Source organism: Puma concolor, chromosome A3 (genome assembly GCF_028749965.1).
Source record: "Puma concolor isolate L17-30 chromosome A3, mPumCon1.1.hap2, whole genome shotgun sequence".
Classification (NCBI taxonomy): Eukaryota; Metazoa; Chordata; class Mammalia; order Carnivora; family Felidae; genus Puma; species Puma concolor.
In genome coordinates this window covers 90,201,308-90,226,616 of record NC_141669.1, presented here as the reverse complement: position 1 = coordinate 90,226,616, position 25,309 = coordinate 90,201,308, and the positions used below count along the sequence as shown (strand labels likewise).

General features: G+C 36.7%; 1 protein-coding gene across 7 annotated transcripts in view; it reads left to right on the top strand.

Moving 5' to 3' along the window:
- Nucleotides 1–20,457, top strand: part of SEPTIN10 (septin 10) — a 67,626-nt gene extending 47,169 nt beyond the window's left edge. For 4 of the 7 annotated variants that reach the window (XM_086701498.1, XM_086701501.1, XM_086701500.1 and 1 more), the window contains 3 exons: nucleotides 11,354–11,486; nucleotides 16,842–17,029; nucleotides 20,155–20,457. In XM_086701498.1, the coding sequence (XP_086557624.1) occupies nucleotides 11,354–11,486; nucleotides 16,842–17,029; nucleotides 20,155–20,323 (490 nt within the window). In that variant the 3' untranslated portion in view covers nucleotides 20,324–20,457. Of the gene's footprint in view, nucleotides 1–11,353; nucleotides 11,487–16,841; nucleotides 17,034–17,544; nucleotides 17,703–18,788; nucleotides 18,866–20,154 lie in introns of those variants that run through there. The other 3 variants (XM_086701499.1, XM_086701504.1, XM_086701505.1) reach the window with 3 other exon arrangements.
- Nucleotides 20,458–25,309: the final 4,852 nt, after the last annotated feature.

Sequence of the window (25,309 nt, the reverse complement as noted above, 5' to 3'; positions counted from 1 at the left end):
TAGTAGTTCTGGTGAGACCAGAGAGGCTTGGATTAGGGTGGTAATGTAGAGGTGGTCAGAAACACATTACGACATCTAATTTGAAGGTAAAGTTAATAGGACTCATTGATGTTTCAGATATGGGATGTAGAGGACAGAGGAATCAAGGATAACTCTAGTCACTGTGGTTGACCTGAGAAATGGCTGAATGGTGGTGATGTTTACTAATATGAGCAAGGCTGGGGAAAGGGTCAATTTTAGGAGTTATGGTTGATAATTGAGAGGTTTGGGACATGTTAAATTTAAATTGCTTATTAAATATTACAGTGAAGAGTTTCAGTAGGTTCTTGCATAAATGAATCTAGTGCTTAGAGAGAAGTTAATGCTGAGATAATAATTTGGGAATCAACAGTGATTAACATTATGTAAAATCATAAATATTGTAAAGGTGTTTACTCTTTTTTTTTTTTTTTTTCAACGTTTATTTATTTTTGGGACAGAGAGAGACAGAGCATGAACGGGGGAGGGGCAGAGAGAGAGGGAGTCACAGAATCGGAAGCAGGCTCCAGGCTCTGAGCCATCAGCCCAGAGCCTGATGCGGGGCTCGAACTCACGGACCGCGAGATCGTGACCTGGCTGAAGTCGGACGCTTAACCGACTGCGCCACCCAGGCGCCCCTAAAGGTGTTTACTCTTTGCAAGGCTCTGGGCTAAGTGCTGGGGATATAATACTGAATAAGATCCTGTAGACATGGCTGTCATGGAGTTTACATTCTTGTAGGGGAGGCCAAAATCAATAACTAATTCCACAATCACAGTTGTGAAATACACACTAAGGGAGAGATGTTATATTGGGGGGGTATCCTGATTTAATGTGGAAAATTAGAGACTTTCTTGAGGCAGTTACTGTTTTGAGCTAATAATTTGGGGAAATAAGAGAAAGACATGAAAAGACTGTGTAAGCAGAGAGAATAACATTTTGAAGGCTGTAGGAAGGTCATTGTAGCTGGAGAACAGACAAGTTGGGGGGTATAAGATTGAGAGAAGAGGTATATAGGAGTCAAACTGGGGAGGACCTGGTAAGGATTTGGGCTTTGTCCCAAGGGAAAGGCAAAACCATTCAAGGAGTTATATCATATTTGCATTTGAAATATCACTTTTAGCTATAATGCAAAGAAGGTATTAAAGGGATATGCAAAGCTACTTTGGAGAGACCAGTGGGAGAGTAAAAGCAATGAAAATAGAACTAGATGTGCTTGCAAGATATCTAGAAGATGAAATTGAAAGAACTTAGTGATTGTTTGGGTGTAATGAGGTAAAGAAGCAAGAGATGTCAGAAGATGGTAAAAAAAAGACTTCTGGTTTCCTAGTATTATGGTTTCATTGGCTAGGCAGATGGTTGTTGCTTTCATTGAGATAGTTATCTCTGGAAGAACTGGCTTTTTTTGTGGAGCAGCAGTGATGGCCATGATGGAGATCAAAAGCTTGGTTTGGGACCTGCTGACATGAATTTCCCCTCAAACATCCAAATAACAATGTTGATAGGCACTTTGGGTACTTCTCTGGAGCTCAGAGGAGAGGGCTGGGCCAAAGGAATAAACTTAAGAGTTATCAGCATTTAGATGTTTAATTGAATGTATGGGTGTGGATGAGATTGCCTGGAGAGAGAAGTATATCTGGAAAGCAAGGTACCTTGGAAACAGACTTGAGTCACTCTAATATTTTTCAGCCAGAGAAGCAGATAGAAGAGATTGAGAAGGCTTGGGCAGGAAAGCCAGCAGTGTCATGTCTTGGCAGCCAAATGTAGAGGGTTTCAGGAAGGAAGAGGTCAGCTGTGTTGAAGCTGAGGATCAAGTTCTTGCTGTAGAAGTATAGCAGTGTAATACAATCCAATTGCTTCCTTTACAGCTCTTTGAAAATGAAAACCACTCCGTCTAAAAGAAAAAGGGCAATAGTTGGAAGACTACATTGGCCAAGACTTACAGATTTAAAGGGAAGGCTTAGAACAGGTAGAAACCAGTTTCATTCTATACTGGAAGTGGAGTGAATGAATTGAAACCATTTCCAGACTTTTAATTCTCTGCTTGACAATTTATAGCCCAGGAGAGAGTGTCCAAAGGCCTACCTTAGGACGTCTTGCCTCGTCTTGGCCAGAGTGGGCATGAATCTAATTAATTGTCCCATCATACGATATCCCCAGTGGGGAGAGGTAGCTCTCCAAAAGGTAATCCAGGTAACAATACCAAAAGGAGGTATAGATAGATGGTGGGCAGTCGGAATCAAAGAGTGCTTAGAACATCTTTTTTTTTTTTTTTTTTTGAGCATATCTTCAGTCTGGGAAACATCCGCTCACAAATCAGAAGAAGAATGGAAAATTGGCAAAGGAGGTTCTTCAATTTATGCCAGATTTTATTTTATTTTATTTTTTTAAAAAAAAATTTTTTTTTCAACGTTTATTTATTTTTGGAACAGAGAGAGACAGAGCATGAACGGGGGAGGGGCAGAGAGAGAGGGAGACACAGAATCGGAAACAGGCTCCAGGCTCTGAGCCATCAGCCCAGAGCCTGACGCGGGGCTCGAACTCCCGGACCGCGAGATCGTGACCTGGCTGAAGTCAGACGCTTAACCGACTGCGCCACCCAGGCGCCCCTATGCCAGATTTTAGATTGGATAGGGAACAAGCAAGAAAAGATGGGGAACTAGATCTCAGTGTAAGGAAGACCTCTGCCTGCATGGGTCCTCTGTCATCCTTAAGAGAGAAGAAATTTCTTACTGGATTTCTTGAGTCAGGCATGGCAGATGTTTCTTCTCTTGGTGTTTTCTCATTCGTGAATGAATTATCTGATAAAGCTTCTATAATTCAGTATAACCTGATGTCTTAGGAAGGTTTTACAGCTTCAAGAAGTTATATTCTATTTTCTGGGCAATGTTTTCCATTTAATTTGGGGTGTATGTAAAAATAGTCACTGTGGGGGCGCCTGGGTGGCGCAGTCGGTTAAGCGTCCACTTCAGCCAGGTCACGATCTCGCGGTCCGTGAGTTCGAGCCCCGCGTCAGGCTCTGGGCTGATGGCTCAGAGCCTGGAGCCTGTTTCCGATTCTGTGTCTCCCTCTCTCTCTGCCCCTCCCCCGTTCATGCTCTGTCTCTCTCTGTCCCAAAAATAAATAAATGTTGAAAAAAATTAAAAAAAAAAATAGTCACTGTGATTTGGTTGGCATATGAAATCCATCCCTATTATATCTATCAATAAAAAATAGTTCTATGAACCTGTTAGGATGACCTTTATTCTTCACTGCCATACCGTCAGCTTGTTTTCCACTTACATTTTATTTTGAACAGTTATGCTGAGTCATAGTTAGCATCCTAATCTCCCAACACTGTTCAGGTGCTTATCATGAGGTCCCAGTAAATGGCATTATACTCTCCTCTAGTCTTAATTAACTGATCTTTAGTTATTTAAGCTAGATCAGACATGCTTATAAAGCTCCTTAAATCCCCAAGTTATTTTAGATTAACATAACCACTCTTATTCCCCAAATTAATCATCTTTAACATTAGAGAATAGAAGGGGCCTATAGATTTGAGGGACCTATAGTTTTGAAAAGAAGATTTTTGTAGTATTTTAGAGTTGCTTAAGTGTTTGGCGTGATTTTTTGTGTTATAAAATTTGTGTCTTTGGAATTCTCAAGAAATAAATAACTTTTGCATTTAGTCTACAGCAGAAATGGAGAAAGTTCAGCAGGTTTATTAGAACTGTATATGAAACACAAAGAAATCCCAAGTGAAGGGACTGCAGTGATTTTCTTGATGAAAATGAATTTCTGAGAATTTTTTTCTTTTTTGGTTTTCAACAGTGATACTTTAAGTATAGTAATATGTTGTGTTGAATATTCACAGCAAGCTACTTTTATATTAGAAAAAGCAAGAATTTTATATTAAAATAGCAAGAAAACCATTTTTTCATTTTCATTTAATGAATAAATCCATGATAGTAAACAGTGGTTGTCTTAGTTTTACAACACTAACTAATAAATCATTCCCTTACAGATTTTCTAAGAGTTTCTTTATGACTTTTTGAAAGATAGTGCAGGTTTCTTTACTTACAATTGGCTTTTGGTTGTCAAAGTTGAAAAACCAATATGACATGGTGGAAAATATGCAGGAGTAGTACATTTTTATCTTTAAAAAAACCCAAAAATCTGACCTGGTTCAATTTCCAACTTTCTACTTACCAACTATGTTGCTTTGGGCAGATTACTTTACCTTTCTGAGCTTTAGTTTTCTTATCTGTAAAACAGAGTATTAGTGCTTGATCTTCACAGATGGTATGGAAATTAGATAGATATGGGAATTACCAGAAAATTACCTTGCTGTTAGCAGCTATTCAACAAATGTTAGGTCTTTTCTCTTTACCAGGTAGATTTATTTTCCTCCTAAGCAACTCAAGTGCTTATGTATAAACAGATAATGAGAATTTTGAAAACAGTTTAAAATTCATTTAAATTCCACATATTATTTAAATCAAGTTTGTCATCAAAGACTATCAAATCCAATATGGGGCTGGTGAAATGTAGTGAGGTTTCTGACAATAGTGAAGGTAGCCTGATAGATTTAGAGGCTTCTTTAAAATAAGACCAAAACAGGGAGGAGCCAAGATTACGGAACAGCATGGAAGTCTTTTTGCATCTCACATCCATGAAATACAGCCAGATCAACACTAAACCATCCTGCACACCTAGAAAACTGATTGGAGGATTAACACAACAGTCTGCACAACCTGAGCCACAGAACTCAGCAGGAATTCACCCCATAAGAAAGAGCAGAAAGAAACAACAGCCAGAGACTTAATCAACACAGATAAAAGCAAGATGTCTGAACCAGAATTTAGAATCACGATAGTAAGAATACTAGCTGGGGTCAAAAATAGATTAGAATCCCTCCCTGAAGAGATAAAAGAAGTAAAAACTAGTCAGGATGAAATTAAAAAAGTGTCATAACTGAGCTGCAATCTCGAATGCCACGGTGGCAAGGATGGATGAGGCAGAACAGCGAATCAATGATATAGAGGACAAACTTATGGAGAATGATGAAGCAGAAAAAAAGAGGGAGACTAAGGCAATGAGCACGATTTAAGAATTAGAGAAATCAGTGACTCATTAAAAAGGAAAAAGATCAGAATCATAGGGGTCCCAGAAGATAAAGAGAGAGAAAAAGGGGTAGAAGGGTTATGTGAGCAAATCATAGCGGAAAACTTTGCTAACCTGGGGAAAGACACAGAAATCAAAACCCAGGAAGCACAGAAGACTCCCATCAGATTCAACAAAAACTGACCATCAACAAGGCATATCATAGTCAAATTCACAAAATACTCAGGAAAGGAGAGGATCATGAAAGCATCAAGGGAAAAAAATCCTTAACCTACAAGGGAAGACAGATCAGGTTTGCAGCAGACCTATCCACAGAAACTTGGGCAGGCCAGAAAGGAGTGGCAGAATATATTCAATGTGCTGAATTGGAAAAATATGCAGCTAAAAATTCTTTATCCATCAAGGCTGTCATTCAAAATAGAAGGAAAGATTAAAAGTTTCCCAAACAACAATTAAAGGAATTTGTGATCACTAAACCAGCCCTGAAAGAAATTTTAAGGGGGACTCTCTGAGGGGAGAAAAGACAAAAAAAATACCAGAAGCAACAAAGATTAGAAAGGACCAGAGAACACCACCAGAAACTCCAACTCTACAAGAAACACAATAGCAATAAACTCGTATCTTTCAGTACTCACTCTAAATGTCAATAGACTAAATGTTCCAATCAAAAGACATAGGGTAACAGACTGGATAAGAAAACAAGATCCATCTGTATGCTGTTTACAAGAGACCCACTTTAGACCTAAAGACACCTTCAGATTGAAAGTAAGGGGATGGAGTACCATCTAGCTAATGGTCAACAAAAGAAAGCCGGAGTAGCCATACTTGTATCAGACAATCTAGACTTCAAAATAAAGACTATAACAAGAGATGAAGAAGGGAATTATATCATAATTAAGGGGTCTATCCACCCAGAAGACCTAACAATTGTAAACATGTATGCTGCAAATGTGGGAGCACCCAAATATAAAAATCAATTAATCACAAACATAAAGAAACTCATTGATAATAATACCATGATAGTAGGGGACTTCAACACTTCACTTACAGCAATGGACAGATCATCTAAATAGAAAATCAACAAGGAAGCAATGACTTTGAATGACACACTAGACCAGATGGACCTGACAGATATATTCAGAACATTTCATCCTAAATCAGCAGAGTGTATATTCTTCTTCAGTGCACATGGAACGTTCTCCAGAATAGATCACATACTGGGACACAAATGAGCCCTCAACAAGTATAAAAAGATCAAGATCATACCATGAATATTTTCAGACCACAATGCTGTGGAACTCAAAATCAACCACAAGAAAAAATTTGGAAAGATAGCAAATACTTGGAGACTAAAGAACATCCTACTAAAGAATGAATGGGCTAACCAAGAAGTTAAAGAGGAAATTAAAAAGTACATGGAAGCCAATAAAAATGATAACACCACAGCCCAAAACCTCTGGGATGCAGCAAAGGTGGTCATAAGGGGGAAGTATATAGCAATCCAGGCCTTCCTAAAGAAGGAAGAAAGCTCTTAGATACACAACCTAACCTTAAACCTTAAAGAGCTGGAAAAAGAACAGCAACTAAAGCCCCAAACCAGAAGAAGACAGGAAATAATAAAGATTAAAGCAGAAATCAATGCTATTGAAGCCAAAAAATCAGCAGAACAGATCGATGAAACCAGAAGCTGATTCTTTGAAAGAATTAACAAAATTGATAAGCCCCTAGCCAGTTTGATCAAAAAGAAAAAGGAAAGGACCCGAATAAATAAAATCAAGAATGAAAGAAGAGAGATCACAACCAACACAGCAGGAATAAAAACAATAAGAGAATATTATGAGCAATTATATGCCAACAAAATGGGCAATCTGGAAGAAATGGACAAATTCCTAGAAACATATAAACTACCAAAACTGAAACAGGAAAAAATAAAAAATTTGAACAGATCCAAACCAGTAAAGAAATTGAATTAGTAATAAAAACATTCCCCCCAAACAAGAGTCTAGGGCCAGATGGCTTTCCAGGGGAATTCTACCAAACATTTAAGGAAGAGTTAACACCTATTCTCTTGAAGCTGTTCCAAAAAATAGAAATGAAAGGAAAACTTCCAAACTCTTTCTATGAAGCCAGCATTACCTTGATTCCAGAACCAGACAGAGACCCCACTAAAAAGGAGAACTATAGACCAATTTCCCTCACGAACATGGGTGCAGAAATCCTCAACAAGATATTAGCCAACTGGATCCACCAATACATTAAAGAAATTATTCACCACAACCAAGTGGGATTTATACCTGGGATGCAGGGCTGGTTCAATATCCACAAAACAATGTGATTTATCACATCAATAAAAGAAAGAACAAGAACCACATGATCGTCTCAATAGATGCAGAGACAGCATTTGACAAAATACAACATCTTTTCTTGATAAAAACTCTGAAGAAAGTAGGGATAGAAGGATTATACCTTGAGATCATAAGAGACATATGTGAAAGACCCAACACTAATATCATCCTCAATGGGGAAAAACGGAGAGCTTTTCCCCTAAGGTCAGGAACACAACAGGGATATCCACTCTTGTCACGGTGATTCAACATAGAATTGGAAGTCTTAGCCTCAGCCATCAGACAACACAAAGAAATAAAAGCATCCAAATCGGCCAGGATGAGGTCAAACTTTCACTCTTCGCAGATGACATGATACTGTATACAGAAAACCCAAAAGATTCCACCAAAAAACTGCTAGAAGTGATCCATGAATTCAGCAAAGTGGCAGGATATAAAATCAATGCACAGAAATCAGTTGCATTCCTATACACCAACAATGAAGCAACAGAAAGAGAAATCAAGGGATCAGTCCCAATTGCACCAAAAACCATAAAATACCCAGGAAGAAATCTAACCAAAGAGGTGAAAAGTCTATACACTGAAAACTATGGAAAGCTTATGAAAGGAATTGAAGAAGATACCAAAAAATGGAAAAATATTCCATGCTCCTGGATAGGAAGAACAAATACTGTTAAAATGTCAATACTACCCAAAGCAATCTACATATTCAATGCAATACCTATCAAAATGACACCAGCAGTCTTCACAGAGCTGGAACAAACAATCCAAAAATTTGAATGGAACCAGAAAAGACCCCAAATAGCCAAAGTAATCTTGAAGAAGAAAACTAAAGCAGGAGGCATCATAATCGCAGACTTCAAGTTGTATTACAAAGCTGTAATCATCAAGACAGTATGGTATTGGCACAAGAACACTCAGATCAGTGAAACAGAATAGAGAACCCAGAAATGGACCCACAAACATATGGCCAACTAGTCTTTGACAAAGCAGGAAAATATCCAATGGAATAAAGACAGTCTCTTCAGCAAGTGGTGCTCGGAAAACTGGACAGCAACATGCAGAAAAATGAACCTGGACCACTTTCTTACACCATCCACAAAAATAAACTCAAAATGGAATGAAGAGCTAAATGTTAGACAGGAAGCCATCAAAATCCTCAAGGAGAAAGCAGGCAAAAACCTCTTTGACGTTGGCCACAGCAACTCCTTACTCAACATGACTCCAGAGGCAAGGGAAACAAAAGCAAAAAAGAACTATTGGGACCTCATCAAAATAAAAAGCTTCTGCACAGCAAAGGAAACGATCAGCAAAACTAAAAGGCAACTGTTGGAATGGGGGAAGATATTTGCAAATGACATATCAGATAAAGGGTTAGTATCCAAAATCTATAAACAGCTTATCAAACTGAACACCCCAAAAACAAATAATCCCGTGAAGAAATGGGCAAAAGACGTGAATAGACACTTCTCCAGAGAAGACATCCAGATGGCCAACCGACACATGAAAAAATGCTCAACATCACTCATCATCAGGGAAATACAAATCAAAACCACAATGAGTATATATGTACAGTGGAGTATTACTCCAGAAGTAATGCGGAGTAATGAAATAATAAAGAATAATTCATTAATTATTCCACAAGTAATGAGGAGTAATGAGTGAGTAAAGAATGAAATCTTGCCATTCGCAACTACGTGGATAGAACTAGAGGGTATTATGCTAAGCGAAATTAGTCAGAGAAAGACAAATATCATACAACTTCACTCATATGAGGACTTTAAGATACAAAACAGGTGAACATAAGAGAAGGGAAGCAAAAATAATATAAAAACAGGGAGGGGGACAAAAACATAAGAGGCTCTTAAAAACGAAGAACAACAGAGGGTTGCTGGAGGGGTTGTGGGAGGAGGGGATGGGCTAAATGGGTAAGGAGCATTAAGGAACCTACTCCTGAAATCATTGTTGCACTGTATGCTAACTTAGATGTAAATTTAAAAAAATAAATAAAAATTAAAAAAATGTTTAAAGAACAAAAATAAGACGAGACAACCACAGAAAAGCAAAAAGCCTGGTAAAAAGTAAAATGTTCTTGAGATCTGGGACATTTATGTGCTTATCTAGGGCAGTTTGTACATTTTGCTTTTAAAGAAAGTGTTCAGGATCTTTTCCTCCTCAGAACACCTGCTTTGCATACCACACGCAATAAGCCATAATAGCTGTTATGCAACATTTCTTACTCTATTTCTTCATGAACTTTTAAAATTCTATACTTGGAAGATTTATTTCTCCAGTTACAACATTTAAGATTGTAAAATGCCTTAATTTATCACATTTTATATCTATTTAGATGTAAAGTTTTTTCTTGTAAGCAGTAGAAATTTCTCACTGCAACACAGCTGGAAGGTGCATTTGTGTTCCCTGTTAAATCTTTAGGATAGTCTCATAGTGAGCTGGAAGGGCTTGGCATTTCTGATGTATAAGAAGTACATCTGAAATGCTATAAGTAAGAAAGAGCAGCTAGGCATAGTGTTCCAGTACAGTCCTTTCTCTGGTTGGTTAAATCTGGCTCTACTTTCTGCCAATTTCTGTCACCAAATGAACATTTATTAAGAGACTGAAATGTCTAGAGAGCTTTGCTGTAGTCACGTTACAAAGATAATGATCTATTAGAAGAGAGAGGCAGATAGGATATAAATGCCAAGGAAAAGGTACAAAGTGCCATGAGAATGCTTCAAAGGCACAGTTAGTTCCAATGGGGGAGACTAGGGGAGGCTTTAGAGAGGAAGTTGCATTTGAATTTGACCTTGAGAAGTAGAAGGTTAGATGGGTAGAATGAGGATTGAGAGGTGGGCAATAACATGGGAAGCACAGGAGACACATAAGCTAAAGCATGAAATTTGTGGTGTGTTTTAGGAACAACGAGTAGGCTGTTATGACTGGAACCTTAGGGCATTAGATTTGTTTGTTAAGAGACAAATCTGGAGAGGCATCTGGGGTGGTTCCATTGGTTAAACATCCAACTCGATTTCAGCTCAGGTCATGATCTCATAATCCCCTCGTCTGGCTCTGTGCTGACAGCAGGGAACCTGCTTGGGATTCTCTCTCCCTTTCTCTCTCTCTCCCTTCCCCCATCTCTCTCTTTTTCTGTCTCTGTCTCTCTCTTTCTCTCTCTCTCTCAAAATAAATAAATAAAGTTTTTTTGTTTTAAAAGAGATGAATCTGGAAAGGTAGAATTAGGCCAGTTTGTGAAGTTTCTTGAGTGCTATTTAAAGGAGGTGGGACCTTATTCTGTAGATAACATAACTAGTGCAATGGAAAAAAAGATGAGATTTGTGGAGCTTTTTGGAAAATCTTAGGAGTGAAAAGAAAGAAGAAAGTGAAAGAGGAACTAAAAGCCCAGAAATCAGTTATGATATTGCAATAGTGAAAGCAGAAAATGACCAAGATTGAGCTAGGATATCTTTAAAAATCAGAAGATTGGAATGAAATGATGTCAGGGGCACAGACTGAACTCCCAGACTTTGGTGATCAGGTAAGGTAAGGGTAGAGTCAAGGATGACTTCAAGACTTCAAGGTTTTCAGACACAGTGATGCCAATTAACAAAGACTGAAAGAGGAATTCAGTTGGGGTAAAATTAGAATACTTCTTGTAAAGGGCTTATAAAAAGCAGAGATTTCAGAAGTCCAGTACTCTCTGTTAGCTGTGTCACTGGTGGCTTTTTATGTCTCATTGCTATAGGAAATGTCATGTTTTGGGTTGCTGTGTGTAAGAGGGTATTGGAAAGTATGGTATACTTATGAGGATTAATCCAAGATGTTTGACTGTTTGAAAGTTTCCTACATCGCTTTTTAACATGAGAGTACCACAAATAACTTTGTAGTCTTCAAGAGACCTATGAAGCCAAAAGACATGAATTTTATGGTGAACGTCAGAGGAAGGAAGAAGAAATGAAGCAGATGTTTGTGCAGCGAGTAAAGGAGAAAGAAGCCATATTGAAAGAAGCTGAAAGAGAGGCAAGTACACTGGTTTGATGTGATCTGCATTTGTTTTTTAGGTGTCCTGTTTGAGAGATTTATCTCAAGAATTTAGCTGAGATGCTTTTGGAGAGTACTTATTGTTCTTTAAAAAGTAGCTATTTTAACACATAGTCTTTGGATACAGACTTTTAAAAATCTGAAATCAAATAAAAATTTGGCTTTTTTGAGCAAATCGTCTTCCATTAGAAGTGGTTCTCCAAGGGGACTAGGTCACTAAGAGGTGTTTTAAGTATCTTAACTTTGTTATTTATTTATTTATTTATTTATTTATTTATTTATTTATTTATGCTTTAGTTAATATACAGTGCAATTATTGGTTTAGGAGTAGATTTCAGTGATTCATTACTTAAATACAACACCCAGTGCTCATCACAACAAGTCCCCTCCTTAATACCCATCACCCATCTAGCCATCTCCCACCCACTTCCATCAACCCTTAGTTTGTTCTCTGTCGTTAGGAGTTTCTTGTGGTTTGTTTCCGTCTCTTTTTCTTCCCCCTCCTTCCCATGTTCATCTGTTTTGTTTCTTAAATTCTCCTTATGAGTGAAATCATATGGTATGCTTTTTGACTTTCTCTCATTGACTTATTTCGCTGTTTAGTAGATGCATTCTAGTTCCATCCACATTGTTGCAAATGACAAGATTTCATTCTTTTTGAGGCTGTGTGTGTGCGTGTGTGTGTGTGTGTGTGTGTGTGTGTGTGTGTATACACATACCACAGCTTCTTTATCCATTCATCAGTCGATGGACATTTGGGCTCTCTCCATAGTTTGGCTGTTGTTGATAGCACTGCTATGAACATGTACCCCTTGAATCAGTATTTTTTTATCCTTTGGGTAAATACCTAATAGTAAAATTATGGTCAACTAATCTTCAGCAAAGCAGGAAAGAATGTCTAATGGAATAAATACCTTAACTTTGAACCAGAAATGTTTTAGCCGTGGCTTAATAAAACCTTTCTTGAGAGTTCTTGAGAGCTGTTAGGGTTGATGCCATGAAACAGGTAACTATGAAAACAATTAAGTAACTCTTCTGAGTTTGAACTCAGGCTTTCCAGACCAGTGAGGTGGTCAAATCACTTTTGGGTAACCTTGGCACACATGTGCACATGCACACACAAACATTGCAGTTATTTCCATAGTTTTGTTTGCTTCTAGTTCTTCAAGCAACACTTTTAGTTTTATTTGAGTTAAACTATTTTCTATAGACCTAACTACAATGGCTACTTTTAAGTAAATGGCCACATTCAAGATGAGAGTCAAAAAGGATGAGTTCAAAAAGGAACTTCTAAGACAAAAATGTTAATACAAGTGAACTTGATAATACAAGATTTTCTGAATTATTTATATTTTTACAAATTTATTTTTTCCAGTATGCTTGTAAGTAGTTTTATAAAATTAATAGTCTGATATATCTTGTTTATAATTTGAATTTGAACTTTGTATTTTGAAAAAGTTCGAACAGGAAAGTGAAAGTAAGGGTACCTACCTATGTCCCTCCCCACACCTAGATTTAGCAATGGGTGTTTTGCCACCTTTATTTTACATATATGTGTGTGTGTGTGTGTGTGTGTGTGTGTGTGTATGCATCTGGGAGAGAGGGGTGTCCATTTTTCCCTGGTCATCTGAAAGCTGGTTGGAGATATTATGACACTTTATCCCTAGGCACTTCAGTGTGCATCTCTGAAGTTAGGCACATTTTCTTCCATAACCATTGTACTAGTATTACACCTAAGAAAATTAATGGGAATGCCATAATCTCACCTGATCTCCTGTCCACAGTCACATTTCCCCAGTTGTCCAAGATGGTCTTTTATTGTTTTTTTTTCTTTTATTTGTTTACAGATTTTTTAGTTTTTTATTTTTGAACTGGAATTCAGTTGTAGGTCTCATATCACATTCGGGTATTCTGTTTGTTTAGTCTCTTTTGTCCAAGAATAGTTCCCTAGTTTTGAGTTATTTTTAAGTATAAAAATTGAGGAAAGAGTTGTAATGAGCAGGAAATGAGGATGCTGACTTTTTTTTCATTAGTAGATTCATCTTTAAGATAGAAGTAGAGTGAAACTATTTAAGAGTTTAATTCTCATATATCATGATTCTTAGTTTTTCCAGTGAGGAGAAAAGATGTAGAAGTGGTTTACAGTTGAGTTGTTTCTTTTTTTTTCTTTTTTTTTTTTTCCAGAGAGACAGAGACAGAGAGAGTGAGCATGAGTGGTAGAGGGAGAGAGAGAATCTTAAGAAGGCTCCACATTGACGTGGTGCTCAATCTCATGACCCCTGAGATCATGACCTGAGCTGATATCAAGAGTTGGATGCTTAGCTGACTGAGCCACCCAGGCGCCCCTATAGTTGAGTTTTTAATTTTTAAAATCCGATACAAGATTATCTTGTTTAAATGTGTGTTATTTAAAAGGAAATTGAAAATTCAGGGTTGAATTTCAAATCACATGGTTGAAAGAAAAAGAGAAAGACCGTTTGTCAGTAGATCCTTTATAGACTTTTATTTTTAATTTTTTAATGTTTATTTATTTATTTATTTATTTATTTATTTATTATTTTTTAAATACAATTTATTGTCAAATTGGTTTCCATGCAACACCCAGTATTCATCCCAACAGGTGCCCTCCTCCATGCCCATCACCCACTTTCCCCTCCCCCCACATCAACCCTCAGTTTGTTCTCAGTATTTAAAAGTGTCTTATGGTTTGCCTCTCTCCCTCTCTGTAACTTTTTTTTTCCCCTTCCCCTCCCCGATGGACTTCTGTTAAGTTTCTCAAGATCCACATGAGTGAAAACATAGGATATCTGTCCTTCTCTGACTTATTTCACTCAGCATAATACCTTCCAGTTCCATCCACATTGCTGCAAATGGCAAGAGTTCATTCTTTCTCATTGCCAAGTAGAATTCCATTTTATATATAAACCACATCTTCTTTATCCATTCTTCAGTTGATGGACATTTAGGCTCTTTCCATAATTTGGCTGTTGTTGAAAGTGCTGCTATAAACATTGGGGTATATGTGCCTCTATGCATCAGCACTCCTGTATCCCTTGGGTAAATTCCTAGCAGTGCTATTGCTGGATCATAGGGTATATCTATTTTTTAATTTTTTTAGGAACCTCCATACTGTTGATTTAGTTTTGAGAGAGAGACAGTGTAAGTGGGGGAGGTACAGAGAAAGGGAGACACAAAATTCGAAGCAGGCTCCAGGCTCTGAGTTGTCAGCACAGAACCCAACACGGGGTTTGAACTCATGAGCCATGAGATTATGACCTGAGCTGAAGTTGGATGCTTAACTGACTGAGCCACCCAGGTGCTCCCTAAATTTTTAACTATATAGCATTATAGGCAGTAGATTCTGGGCCTCTCTTATTAATGTTACAAGGTACTTCATGGCTAGTTTTAATACTGTAAAGCCAGTAGCATTAATACTTTAGAGTCAGGGTCAAAAAAACAGGAGACCTTCTGTGCTGTTGATAACTTCTCACCAATGCCCTTAAGACAGTACCACCAATATGCTATATCTTTTGTAAACACTGCTTCTGAGTATTTGAAATATGTTTGAATTACATAGTGGAACCATAAGTGAGTGCTTTATGTACATGGAATAGACTGCTGCTGTCAAAAGTTGTGAATTCCACATTATGTAAATAATAGTCATACCTATCTCTGCCTCCCTTTTTAAAACATTTTTCTTTTTGTAGTATTTCTGCAATTTTTAGTCAACTTCATGAATGATCTATGAAGTAGTCTATAACCTTTCAAGATATTTAACTATGCATATAGAGTATGCAGCCTACATTTAAGTAATCAGAGATGTCTTTATACATGTCCTCTAAATCCACTCCTATACACATAATCTAAATCCACACCTGTATCCTGTCTTTCCAGGCTTTACTCAGCTCCTCTCCCACATTTATAGAAGATACACACATACTCAGTTGTGACTCTGTGTATACCATTGATTTGAATGACAACTAGATGAACCCCACTTTTTAAATACACATGCACACACACACATAAATTTTTGTAAAAGCAGGAACTATGAAATAAGCAAATAGTAATGAACTGATGCTTCTCTGAAATGCCATCCTCAGTAATAAAAGCATTTTAGGGAAGAAGAATTTTACTTAATCTGTTTCAATCCTGTTCTGTCTCCTTTTAAATACATCTCCTGTCAGGATTTACTGGCGCACAAGACAACCTCTTCCATATTTGGAACAGTGAATTTTTATTAGGATGGAGTTTAGCTCTTCAGTTTCTTATATGCCATCTTTTCTAGAAACCAAGTCTACTTTTTTATATGAATGCTACCCAGAACTGAAAATACTAAACGTTATCTAACTAGACCAGGGAATTCAAAAAGTTACCTTTTTTATCTAGATTTTGGATGCTGTGCGTGTGTTCTTGGCAGGCAAGACACGCGGCTCATTGATATAGGATCCACTAAAGTCCCTAGATTCTTTTTCTAGATAAACAAACCAAGGAAATATCATGTTATAATGTTATAAACTTTTACAAACTCATTTTAATGGTTGCATTGAGTGTATTTAGCACAAATTTACTTTTTGACTTTATTAGATGTGGGCTATGTTTTCCATTATGCTGTAAACTCAACTATAGTGATTATTTTTATGAATAAAACTTACTCAATTTAGGATTTCTTGATTTAGCTTAGATTTCAAGAAGGTGAATGACTGTGGGAAAATGTAATAGATTTTTAAGGTTCTTGATTTAAATTGACAGTTGACACTTTCCAAGCAGGATTACCAATAAAACTTTTAACAGTTTCACTATATTTGGTATCTTTACTTGGAAAATAACTTGCTTTTGTAATTTGTGTCCCTCACTTTTATTAAGCATGGATTTTAGAGAGTTTTATTTGAAGAGGCTTTGCAGGGAAATATATAGAACAAGAAAATGAAAACTCTAAGAAAAGGTCAAATGTTTTAAAAACATGGGAATCTACTCCTGAAGCCAAGAACACACTGTATACACTGTATGTTAGCTAACTTGACAATCAATTATGTTTAAAAAAAAAATGAAAAAATAAAATTAGAATTAAAAAAACAGGATTTTACATGAGACTGTATTTTTTTTATTATGTGTTTTTGTTCATGCATCTTTTGCATGGGAACTCATTTATAATTAAAGTTACCAAGGCAGTTCCATATGTACATTTTTCCTTAAAGCATGAACTTTCGAGACATCAGGAAAACTTGTAGATTGCTGTGTAGGTTAGTGTTAGAAATTGTTGCTAAGCCGGAGAACATTCCTGTGCATGTGCTGCCACAGTGTGTTGTTGCTGGGAACTGCACCTTTCTTTCACAGCTACAGGCTAAATTTGAGCACCTTAAAAGAGTTCACCAAGAAGAGAGAATGAAGCTTGAAGAAAAGAGAAGACTCTTGGAAGAAGAAATAATCACTTTCTCAAAAAAGAAAGCTACTTCAGAGATATACCAGAACCAGTCCTACATGGCATCAGGCAGCAACCTGAAGAAGGACAAAGACCGTAAGAAGTAAGCCATCCCCAACTCCCTGACTCTGGTGGCCCAATTCCTCCATTACTTTCTTTCTCATTGCCCTGTTTGATCTTCATTGAACTTACCAGTTTCCTTATTCCTTGTCAACCTCTTGTGATTAAAATATCAGCTCCTTGAGAGCAGAGACCTGTCCCTTTTCTTCACTGCTGTTTCTGCAGCATCTAGAACAGCACCTGGTACATATTAGGTGCTCAGTAAATATTTGCCAAAGTGAGCAAATGAATGAGTGAAAAAAAAGTATCATAATGTAGAAAGGGTCAGCTACCTGGGGGGAAGAATGGCTGTTCTTATTTTGTCACCTAGCCTGTATTTCTGATAACTGCTGACTTACCTACTGTTGGTTATATATATTTTGAATTTCATGTATATACTTTGTTGGGGAATCATAGAAGTAAAGTAATACGTGATAAAAGACCAAATTCTTAGGTTCTCTTTTTTTATTTTACAAATTCTACTGATAATGATTTTGTGAGAATTTTTATTTTAATAAGGGATCCAGGCTATCGATTTGAACTCCTGTGCTTTGATGTCAGAGCTTGTGAAATCAATGGTGGACGTAAAGATGCAGAGGAAGGTAGAGAGGGCCCCTGTACAATGGGGTGGCCATGAGTAGCATTTGGATGATAATCTCAAGACTTATAGGTTTGGGGTATGTGTTAAAATCAAAGTTACCAACATTTTAGAAAATAAGATTTTTTTTCTTGTCTATATTTTATGTCCTTTATTTCTCCTACTTAAAATGCCCTTGTCATTTTGGCTAGTTGACTGTTCTTGAAATTCATCATTAACCTGTTCTGTTGAGAGTGCTTCTCTGTGACTCTTTGCCTTAGTTTATTCCAGCTGCCTCTGTTTTGGCAGCATCCAGCTCTCCTTATGTTCCTCACAGAGCAACATTTCTGATTTAATTTTATCATCATATCTTATTTCAAACCCAGCATTTTCAGAATATTGTGACTTACTTCAAATAATTAGGGAAACCTAACATTGGACCATGGGGACTTTCCAATTTTTAAACTATGGAGAAGTAAATCCACAGGGTTTTGGTGGATTTAGCCGACCTGTGGATTTTATAGTTTGGGGAGAAGAAAGAAGGAAGGAATTCTCATGTGTGATCCTTCCATATAAACTTTACAAGGGCATGGATCTTTGTTTTGTTCATTGATGCATCCATGTCCAGAGCCTATAACAGTGCCTGCTATATAGTGGGCATGCAATTACTTGTCAAAAAAATGTATATGATTTTTAATAGCTATTTTTATTCAATAATTGAATTTCAAAAGATAAGCTATAAATATAGTTTATTACTGCTTTGAGATATGCTTTGAATTGTACAGTTAAGGGACCTTTTACCTTCTTATCCTTTCATCTTAATCCAGTGTTACTAAAATTGGATTCCCCAAGTTTATTCCATGTATGAAAGACAGCTTACATTTGCTTTGTAAAAATTGTCACCCTGCTCCACTTAACAACCATTAGTGTGTGTTCTTGTTTATAAAGTAAGGGCAAAGCCCATAGTTTTTTGAGAGCTCAGAAGAATTAATATTCAAGAAAATAGAGTTTGATGAGGTATTTTTATTTTTTCTTTTCCAAAGTCCCATAGCTAGATATCCTATAGTATATTAGATGTATATTTGCTCTTTCTGTAAAAGCTTTGTAAAACTAATGATTTTAATAATTTTTATTTCCTATATAGTTTTTTATTGTACCAATCAAAAGGTTTTTTTTCTCTTTGCAGCTCCAATTTTATGTAAAACAAAGGTTCCAGATCATAGAAGGTCATCACAAGCAAAAGTTATTAAAATGTTAGAAGTATGCTCTGATTTTCTTGCTGTTTTTATTTTCTGTATCACTTATTCTATATCTGGCAAATTGCCACAAATGGCACTTAAATGCTTTTAAGTATAAAGTTAATATATAAGCCACAGTGAATGATATCACTTATATATTCACTGTTGTTAGAGGTTTTCAAGTTGCTGGTTTGTGATGAATGTAGATCATTTTTCCTGCTGCCTGGTTATTGTCACTTACATGCATTGTACCATGGAGCAAAGTGTCAGTGACATTGAAAATATAGAACTCATTCATTGTATGGCTATCTGATTGCATTTATATTCCAAGAGGAACTCCTTTTTTGTACATACCAAAGGTAAAATTTGGGAAATATGTTTTAAAATGTATTATATACCTGAAGCTCTAATCTCTTAATAGTTTTATAGAAGTTTTTAATTTTTGTACCATTATCCAATTGATAACATGATCCTACGCTTTTGTATGAAATTATGTAACATGATGGCCTTCTATGCTTCACTATACCTTATTGTGGTTGAAGTATTGTTGTAATGGAGCAAGATATGTTTGAAAGTAATAACATCTAGGTATAAATCCCTTTTCTAGTGATGAGTACCTTTGAATCTGGGGTGTTGCCACTCTATTTCATTAGGATATTTTATATGTTTAAAACTGTCTTCCAGGGGAAAATATCATAAGGTTGAATTGTCTTATTAAAAATATTTCTTAAGAAAATATCTGTCAGCATCTGAATATTAAAGATATAAAAATTTAGATAACTCATATATTGAGATATTTGAATTCAGTGCCTTCATAGTATTCTTAGAACAATTGGATGCCTTCTAACTTTTTCTTAACAGTCATAGATAGGTATATAATTTTTCACTTTTGTACTTGAATATCCTAAATAAAATATCCTCTTGACAAATAAAATATATCTACGTATTTACTAAAATTGGTTTAAAATTACTTTAACTTTTCTTTTTGCAAACTGTCATCTTAAAGAAACATTTTGTCAAAATTAGTTCATTTAATCATGTGTTTGAATTATTTTAAGACAGAGATGTATATTACCAGTATTTTTCAGAAAACAAAAGGTTTTACTTAGCCTATGTCAGATTCTGAGCAGTGTATATTTTCATGAAATTGTATAAGTTGCAAATAAAACCTTTCATTTCATAGCATAATTTATCAGAACAAACACCTTAAATTCCAGTTTTGCATTTGAAATTCACAAATGTCTCTTAGCCTTTTAAAACATTAGTAAAGTAAGTTATAAGTATCACAGAAAAAGCTCTGAACTTTCTTCTCAGGATCAGTAATGCCCAGGTTCTGGAAGGTGGGAGCAAGAGAGCCTCTGAGTCCATGAGGGCAGGTAGCCTGTTGTACGGAGCCCAGCTGGAAGGTGAGAGCAGGAGAGCCCGTGAGTCCCTGAGGGCAGGTAGCCTGTCGTACAGAGCCCATCCACTGCCACAGCACTGAGCGTTAGCTGAGGGGAGTGTCATCCTGGAAGCTCAATTATGTAATGTGAGTGCTGGTCATCTGTAGTTTTATTATATCAAACTATGTATTAAACAGCTATCCTCAACTTTAATAAAGTAAGTTTAAATGCCAAATTGGTTGTTGGCAATGTTAAAAAAAATTATTCAATTTTCTAGTTGAAAAGATTATGGAAACCTGCCTAAGACTCTGAACTTAGCAGAAGGGTAATCATTTATTACTACTACTGACTCTGCTGTAAGCAAGACTCACCACATGTGCTTCAACTGACAATGTGATCTTTAATTTATTTCATTTATTTGAGATTCAAAAGTTTTGAGAACAAATACACTATAATGTTCATGTTCTTCTTACAAACCTGATTTATTCTTCACTATCCAGATGCAGGGTTACAAAGTGAGTTATGATCCAATGAAGCTTGAATTAATAAATTCCCTGGGAACAAAATAAAGCTAGACATGTTTTGGTAATTTGTTTTCCATAAAGCATGTGGAACAATTACCTCATTATCAACCATTAATCTTTACATACTTGTCTGATCTTTAAAGCTTTTTCACATAGACTATGATTTCAGCTTCAGAAAAACACAAAGGGGGAAAAAACATTACAGGGACTATTATCCCCTTTTTGAAGAAGAACTCAATTTAGGCCCCATTTTCCTATTGAGCTAGGAAATAGGCATACACATGGTTAAGGCTAGCCATGCTCTAATGGAGCAACCAGAACAGTAACAAGACAAGAGAGCAAATTTACGCATAGAGTAGTCTCAGAAGGGCTTTTATCTCACCCACAGAACACAAGAAAGCACTCAGGGAAGTGACTGGGTCTTGAAGGATTGGAAGCAGTTTTTTAGATATGTGAATGGAGAACCATAATCCAGGTACAAGGAATAGCATGTTTTTGATAATATCTGTGTACTCTAGAAAATAGCTAACTATGAGTAGAGAGTATAGGGGAGATGTGGAAAAAGAGTGAGGATGAAATTTTAGAATTAGGGGACAGATCAAGAAAGAGTTTATAAACCCAATCCCACAGGCAGTAGGAGCCATGGAAAGATTTGACCTCACATGGTCAGATATTCCTCCAGAGTTAACAGAAAAGATGTATTGGAAGGAGCTGGAACTGGCTTGGGCGGGGTGACTCAGTAGAGAGACTGCAGTCCAGGTGAGCAGTTCTTTTTTTTTTTTTTTTTTTTAATTAAAGTTTTTTTTTTAATTCAAGACTACAGTGTAGTCTTGGTTTCCGGAGTAGAACCTGAACTCTTACATATGACATCCAGTGTTCATCCCAAAAGTGCCCTCCTGAATGCCCAGAGCCCATTTAACACATCCTCCCTCCCACCCAACTCCCCTTCAGCAACCCTCAGTTTGTTCTCTGTATTAAGAATCTCTTATGGTTTGCCTCCCTGTTTTTCTTATTTTTTCCTTCCCTTCCCCTGTGTTCATCTGTTGAGTTTCTCAAATTCCACATATGAGTGAAAAAATGTATGTCTTTCTCTGACTGACTTATTTTTATAGCATAATACTCTCTAGTTCCATCCATGTTGTTGCAAATGCAAGATTTCATTCCTTTTCATCACCAAGTAGTATTCTATACCATATCTTCTTTATCCATTCGTCAGTCGATGGACATTGGGGCTCTTTCCATAATTTGGCTATTGTTGATAATGCCGCTATATACATTGGGGTGCATGTGCCCCTTCGAATCAGTATTTTTGTATCCTTTGGGCAAACACCTAGTAGTACAATTGCTGGGTCATAGGGTAATTCTATTTTTAATTTTTTGAGGAACCTCCATACTGAAAACAGGTGAGCAGTTCTTGTGTAATAGAATAAATAAGTAGTATTTAAAAAATACGGATGCAGAAAGGTATATATGGTAATGGAAGTGGTAACCAAATGGATAAATCTAAATGAATAATGACTGCAAAACAATGATAAGGTCTTAAAGAGTTGGAAATATACAGAAAACTAAAACACAAGACTAGAGTGGCATATAAATTGGAGGAGTGGGATAAATCAAGTCATCTAAGGTTCTTCCATTAACTGGGAGGAGAATGAGTCCCAGTCAGCCCAGTAACATGAGACTTCGTAAGAGTGCACGTAAACACAGTAAAGTATGTAACTTTCAAACTGACAGAGGGAACACTAGTCTAATAAATGATAATTCAAAAGAAAGCAAAGAAAATAAAACAGGTATGACAACCAGAAAACATTTAATAATATGGTAGATGTAGACCCAAGTAAATGTTATCACATTGATTACATGCTATAATTTTTTTAGACAAAGTCTTTAAAAATCAGCTATAATCATTTTATGAGAGGCCTGAAACTTTCTCTGTCTTCATAGACAGAAGATAAGAAAAGGTACATCATGCAGACTCTAACCAAAAGCTAATGTGTAGCTATATTTTCTATATATTAAAAAAAAACTTTAACGCAAAGGTAATGTTGGAGATAGACCTTCAAATACAAGAATATATAACAACAAATTTGTATGTACATTACAGCCTCTGTGAGCATATTTAAAGCAAAAATTGATGAGAATATGTGGAGAAGTATGCAAATCCATACTCTGGGAGATTTCCATACACCTTTTGTATATGATAGACCAAGCGGACCAATATTAGTACAAATATGGGAGCCTTGAAGAAAACATTCAACCACATTGGCCAGGTGAGCAATTAATTATAGAGCAGTATACCCCAAATCACAGAACACACACTGCTTTCAGGCCCACTGGGAACATTTATGAAAACTGACCAGGACATTTGACTACAAAGTGAGCCTGAGTACCTTCTGAAGGAGTTACATGTAGACTGATCATCATATAATTAAGATAGAAATCATTAGTAACAAAAATTCCCATATATTTGGAAACTAACAAATAAACTTCTAAGTAACCCATGGGTCAGAGAAGAAATCAAAAAGGAAATTTGAAAAATATTTTGAGCTGAATGATAATGAAAACCTATATCAAAACTTGTGAGAAACAGCTAAAGTTATGCTTAGGCTCAAAATTTATAATTCTCCATGCTGTGCTAGCATTAGAAGAGAAAAAAGGCTAAAACTTATAATCCTAAATGCTAGTATCAGGAGGGAAAAAAGGCTGAAAACCAATGTTGTACACATTCATCTCAAGAAGTTAGGAAAAGAATAGTAAATTAAACCCAAAGCAAAATAATAAAGATGAAAACAGGAATTAGTGAAATAGAAAAAAAATCCAAATTTCTTATATTTTTAAAAGATATATTAAGATTAAAAAACCAAGGGAAGAATGACCAAGAAGAAAGGAAAGAGACTTGGAATGGCTAGAGTTGAAAACAACAAACCTGACATTACGAAAATGAAGGTGGGGAGTTGTGGAATGACTAGAACACTGCATTGCTGGTGGGAATGCAAAATGGTTCAGTCATTTTGGAAAGTCGGCCAGCTTCCTGTTCCCTCACCATATGTGTTAGTTTTCTACAGCTGCTATAACAAATTGCCACAAACTTATTGACTTAAAAAACACTGTATTACATTCTTGGAGGCTGGAAGGCTGACATGGGGTTCACAGGGCTAAAATCAAGGTGTGGCCAGGGATCTGTTCCTTCTGGAGGCCCTAGGGGAGAATCCTCTGCCTTTTCCTGCTTCCAGAAGCTGCCCATATTCCTTGGCTCATGATTGCTTCCCCCATCTTCAGAGTCAGCAGTGGTGAGTTGAATCCTCACATGGCCTCAGTCTGACCTTTTTCTCTTCCTCCCTCTTCCACCTTAAGAGACTTTGGTGATTACATGGGGCCCACTAGCAGCAATTCCCCATCTGCTGGCTAGCAACCTTAGTTTCCCTCTGCCATGCAACCTAACATTCAAAGGTTCTGTGGATTCAGATCTCTAGGAGGACATTGTTCTACCTGCCGTGCCATAAAACCCAGCAATTCCAGTCCTAAAAAATGTATTCAAGATAGATGAAAATATTTGTCCATACAAAGACCTGTATTTAAATGTTTATAGCAGTTTTTTCCATAATCTGCCAAACTTGTAACAACTCAAATGTCCATCAACTGATAAATGTATAAACAAGTTGTAGTTCATCATACAATAAAAAGGGGCACACTGATACATGTAGATACATGAATAAATCCAGAAGTACTTTGCTAAGTCAAACCAGACACAAACGGCTATATGACTACATTTATGTGACATTTTTGTCAAAGCAAAACCATAGGGACAGAAATCAGCTATAGTTGCTGGGCCTGCTGAGGGAGGAAGATTGACTTCAAATGCACACAAGGAAATCTCTTAGAGTGGTGGAAATATTCCATATACCTCAATAAGCCTGATATTTTTTCTTAAAAAGTTAAAGGCAAAAGCAATGGAAATGAAGATGTCACTACAGATCCTGTTAGGCATTAAAGTGTCATCAATAAATTTGAAAATACAGAAGAAATGATAAATTCATTTTAAAAATAGCTTACTGATAAAAAATTAATAGGAAATTTCATAATAAGAGATAATCCATAATTAAAATCCTCATGAAGTTTAGGCCAAGATAGCTTCACCCTAGAATCCTACCAGACATTTAAAGAGGAAAGCATTCTTTCACTTCTCTCCCTGTGGTAAATAGAACAGTGTTTCCCTCTCCCTGCCCCCCCCCCCCAATGATGTCTGTGCCCTAAGGTTCCAAACCTGGGAATATGTAGCCTGAGCTGGCAAAAGAGACAATAGATGTACAACCTTGAGCTGCGGTGATGGTCCTGGATTCTCCAGACTAGGTGGGCCTAATCTAATCACTTAGTTCTTTAGAGCTGAGGGCCTCTCCTGTCTGTAGTCGGAGAGAGATGTGACCACTGAAACAGGTCAGAGAGAAGTGCCACTCTTGGCTCTGATGACAGAAGAAGGGGTCACAGCCAAGGAGCACAGGGCACCTGCAGAAGCTGGGAAAAGTAAGGAAACGGATTCTCTCCTAGAGCCTTCAGAAGGAACTC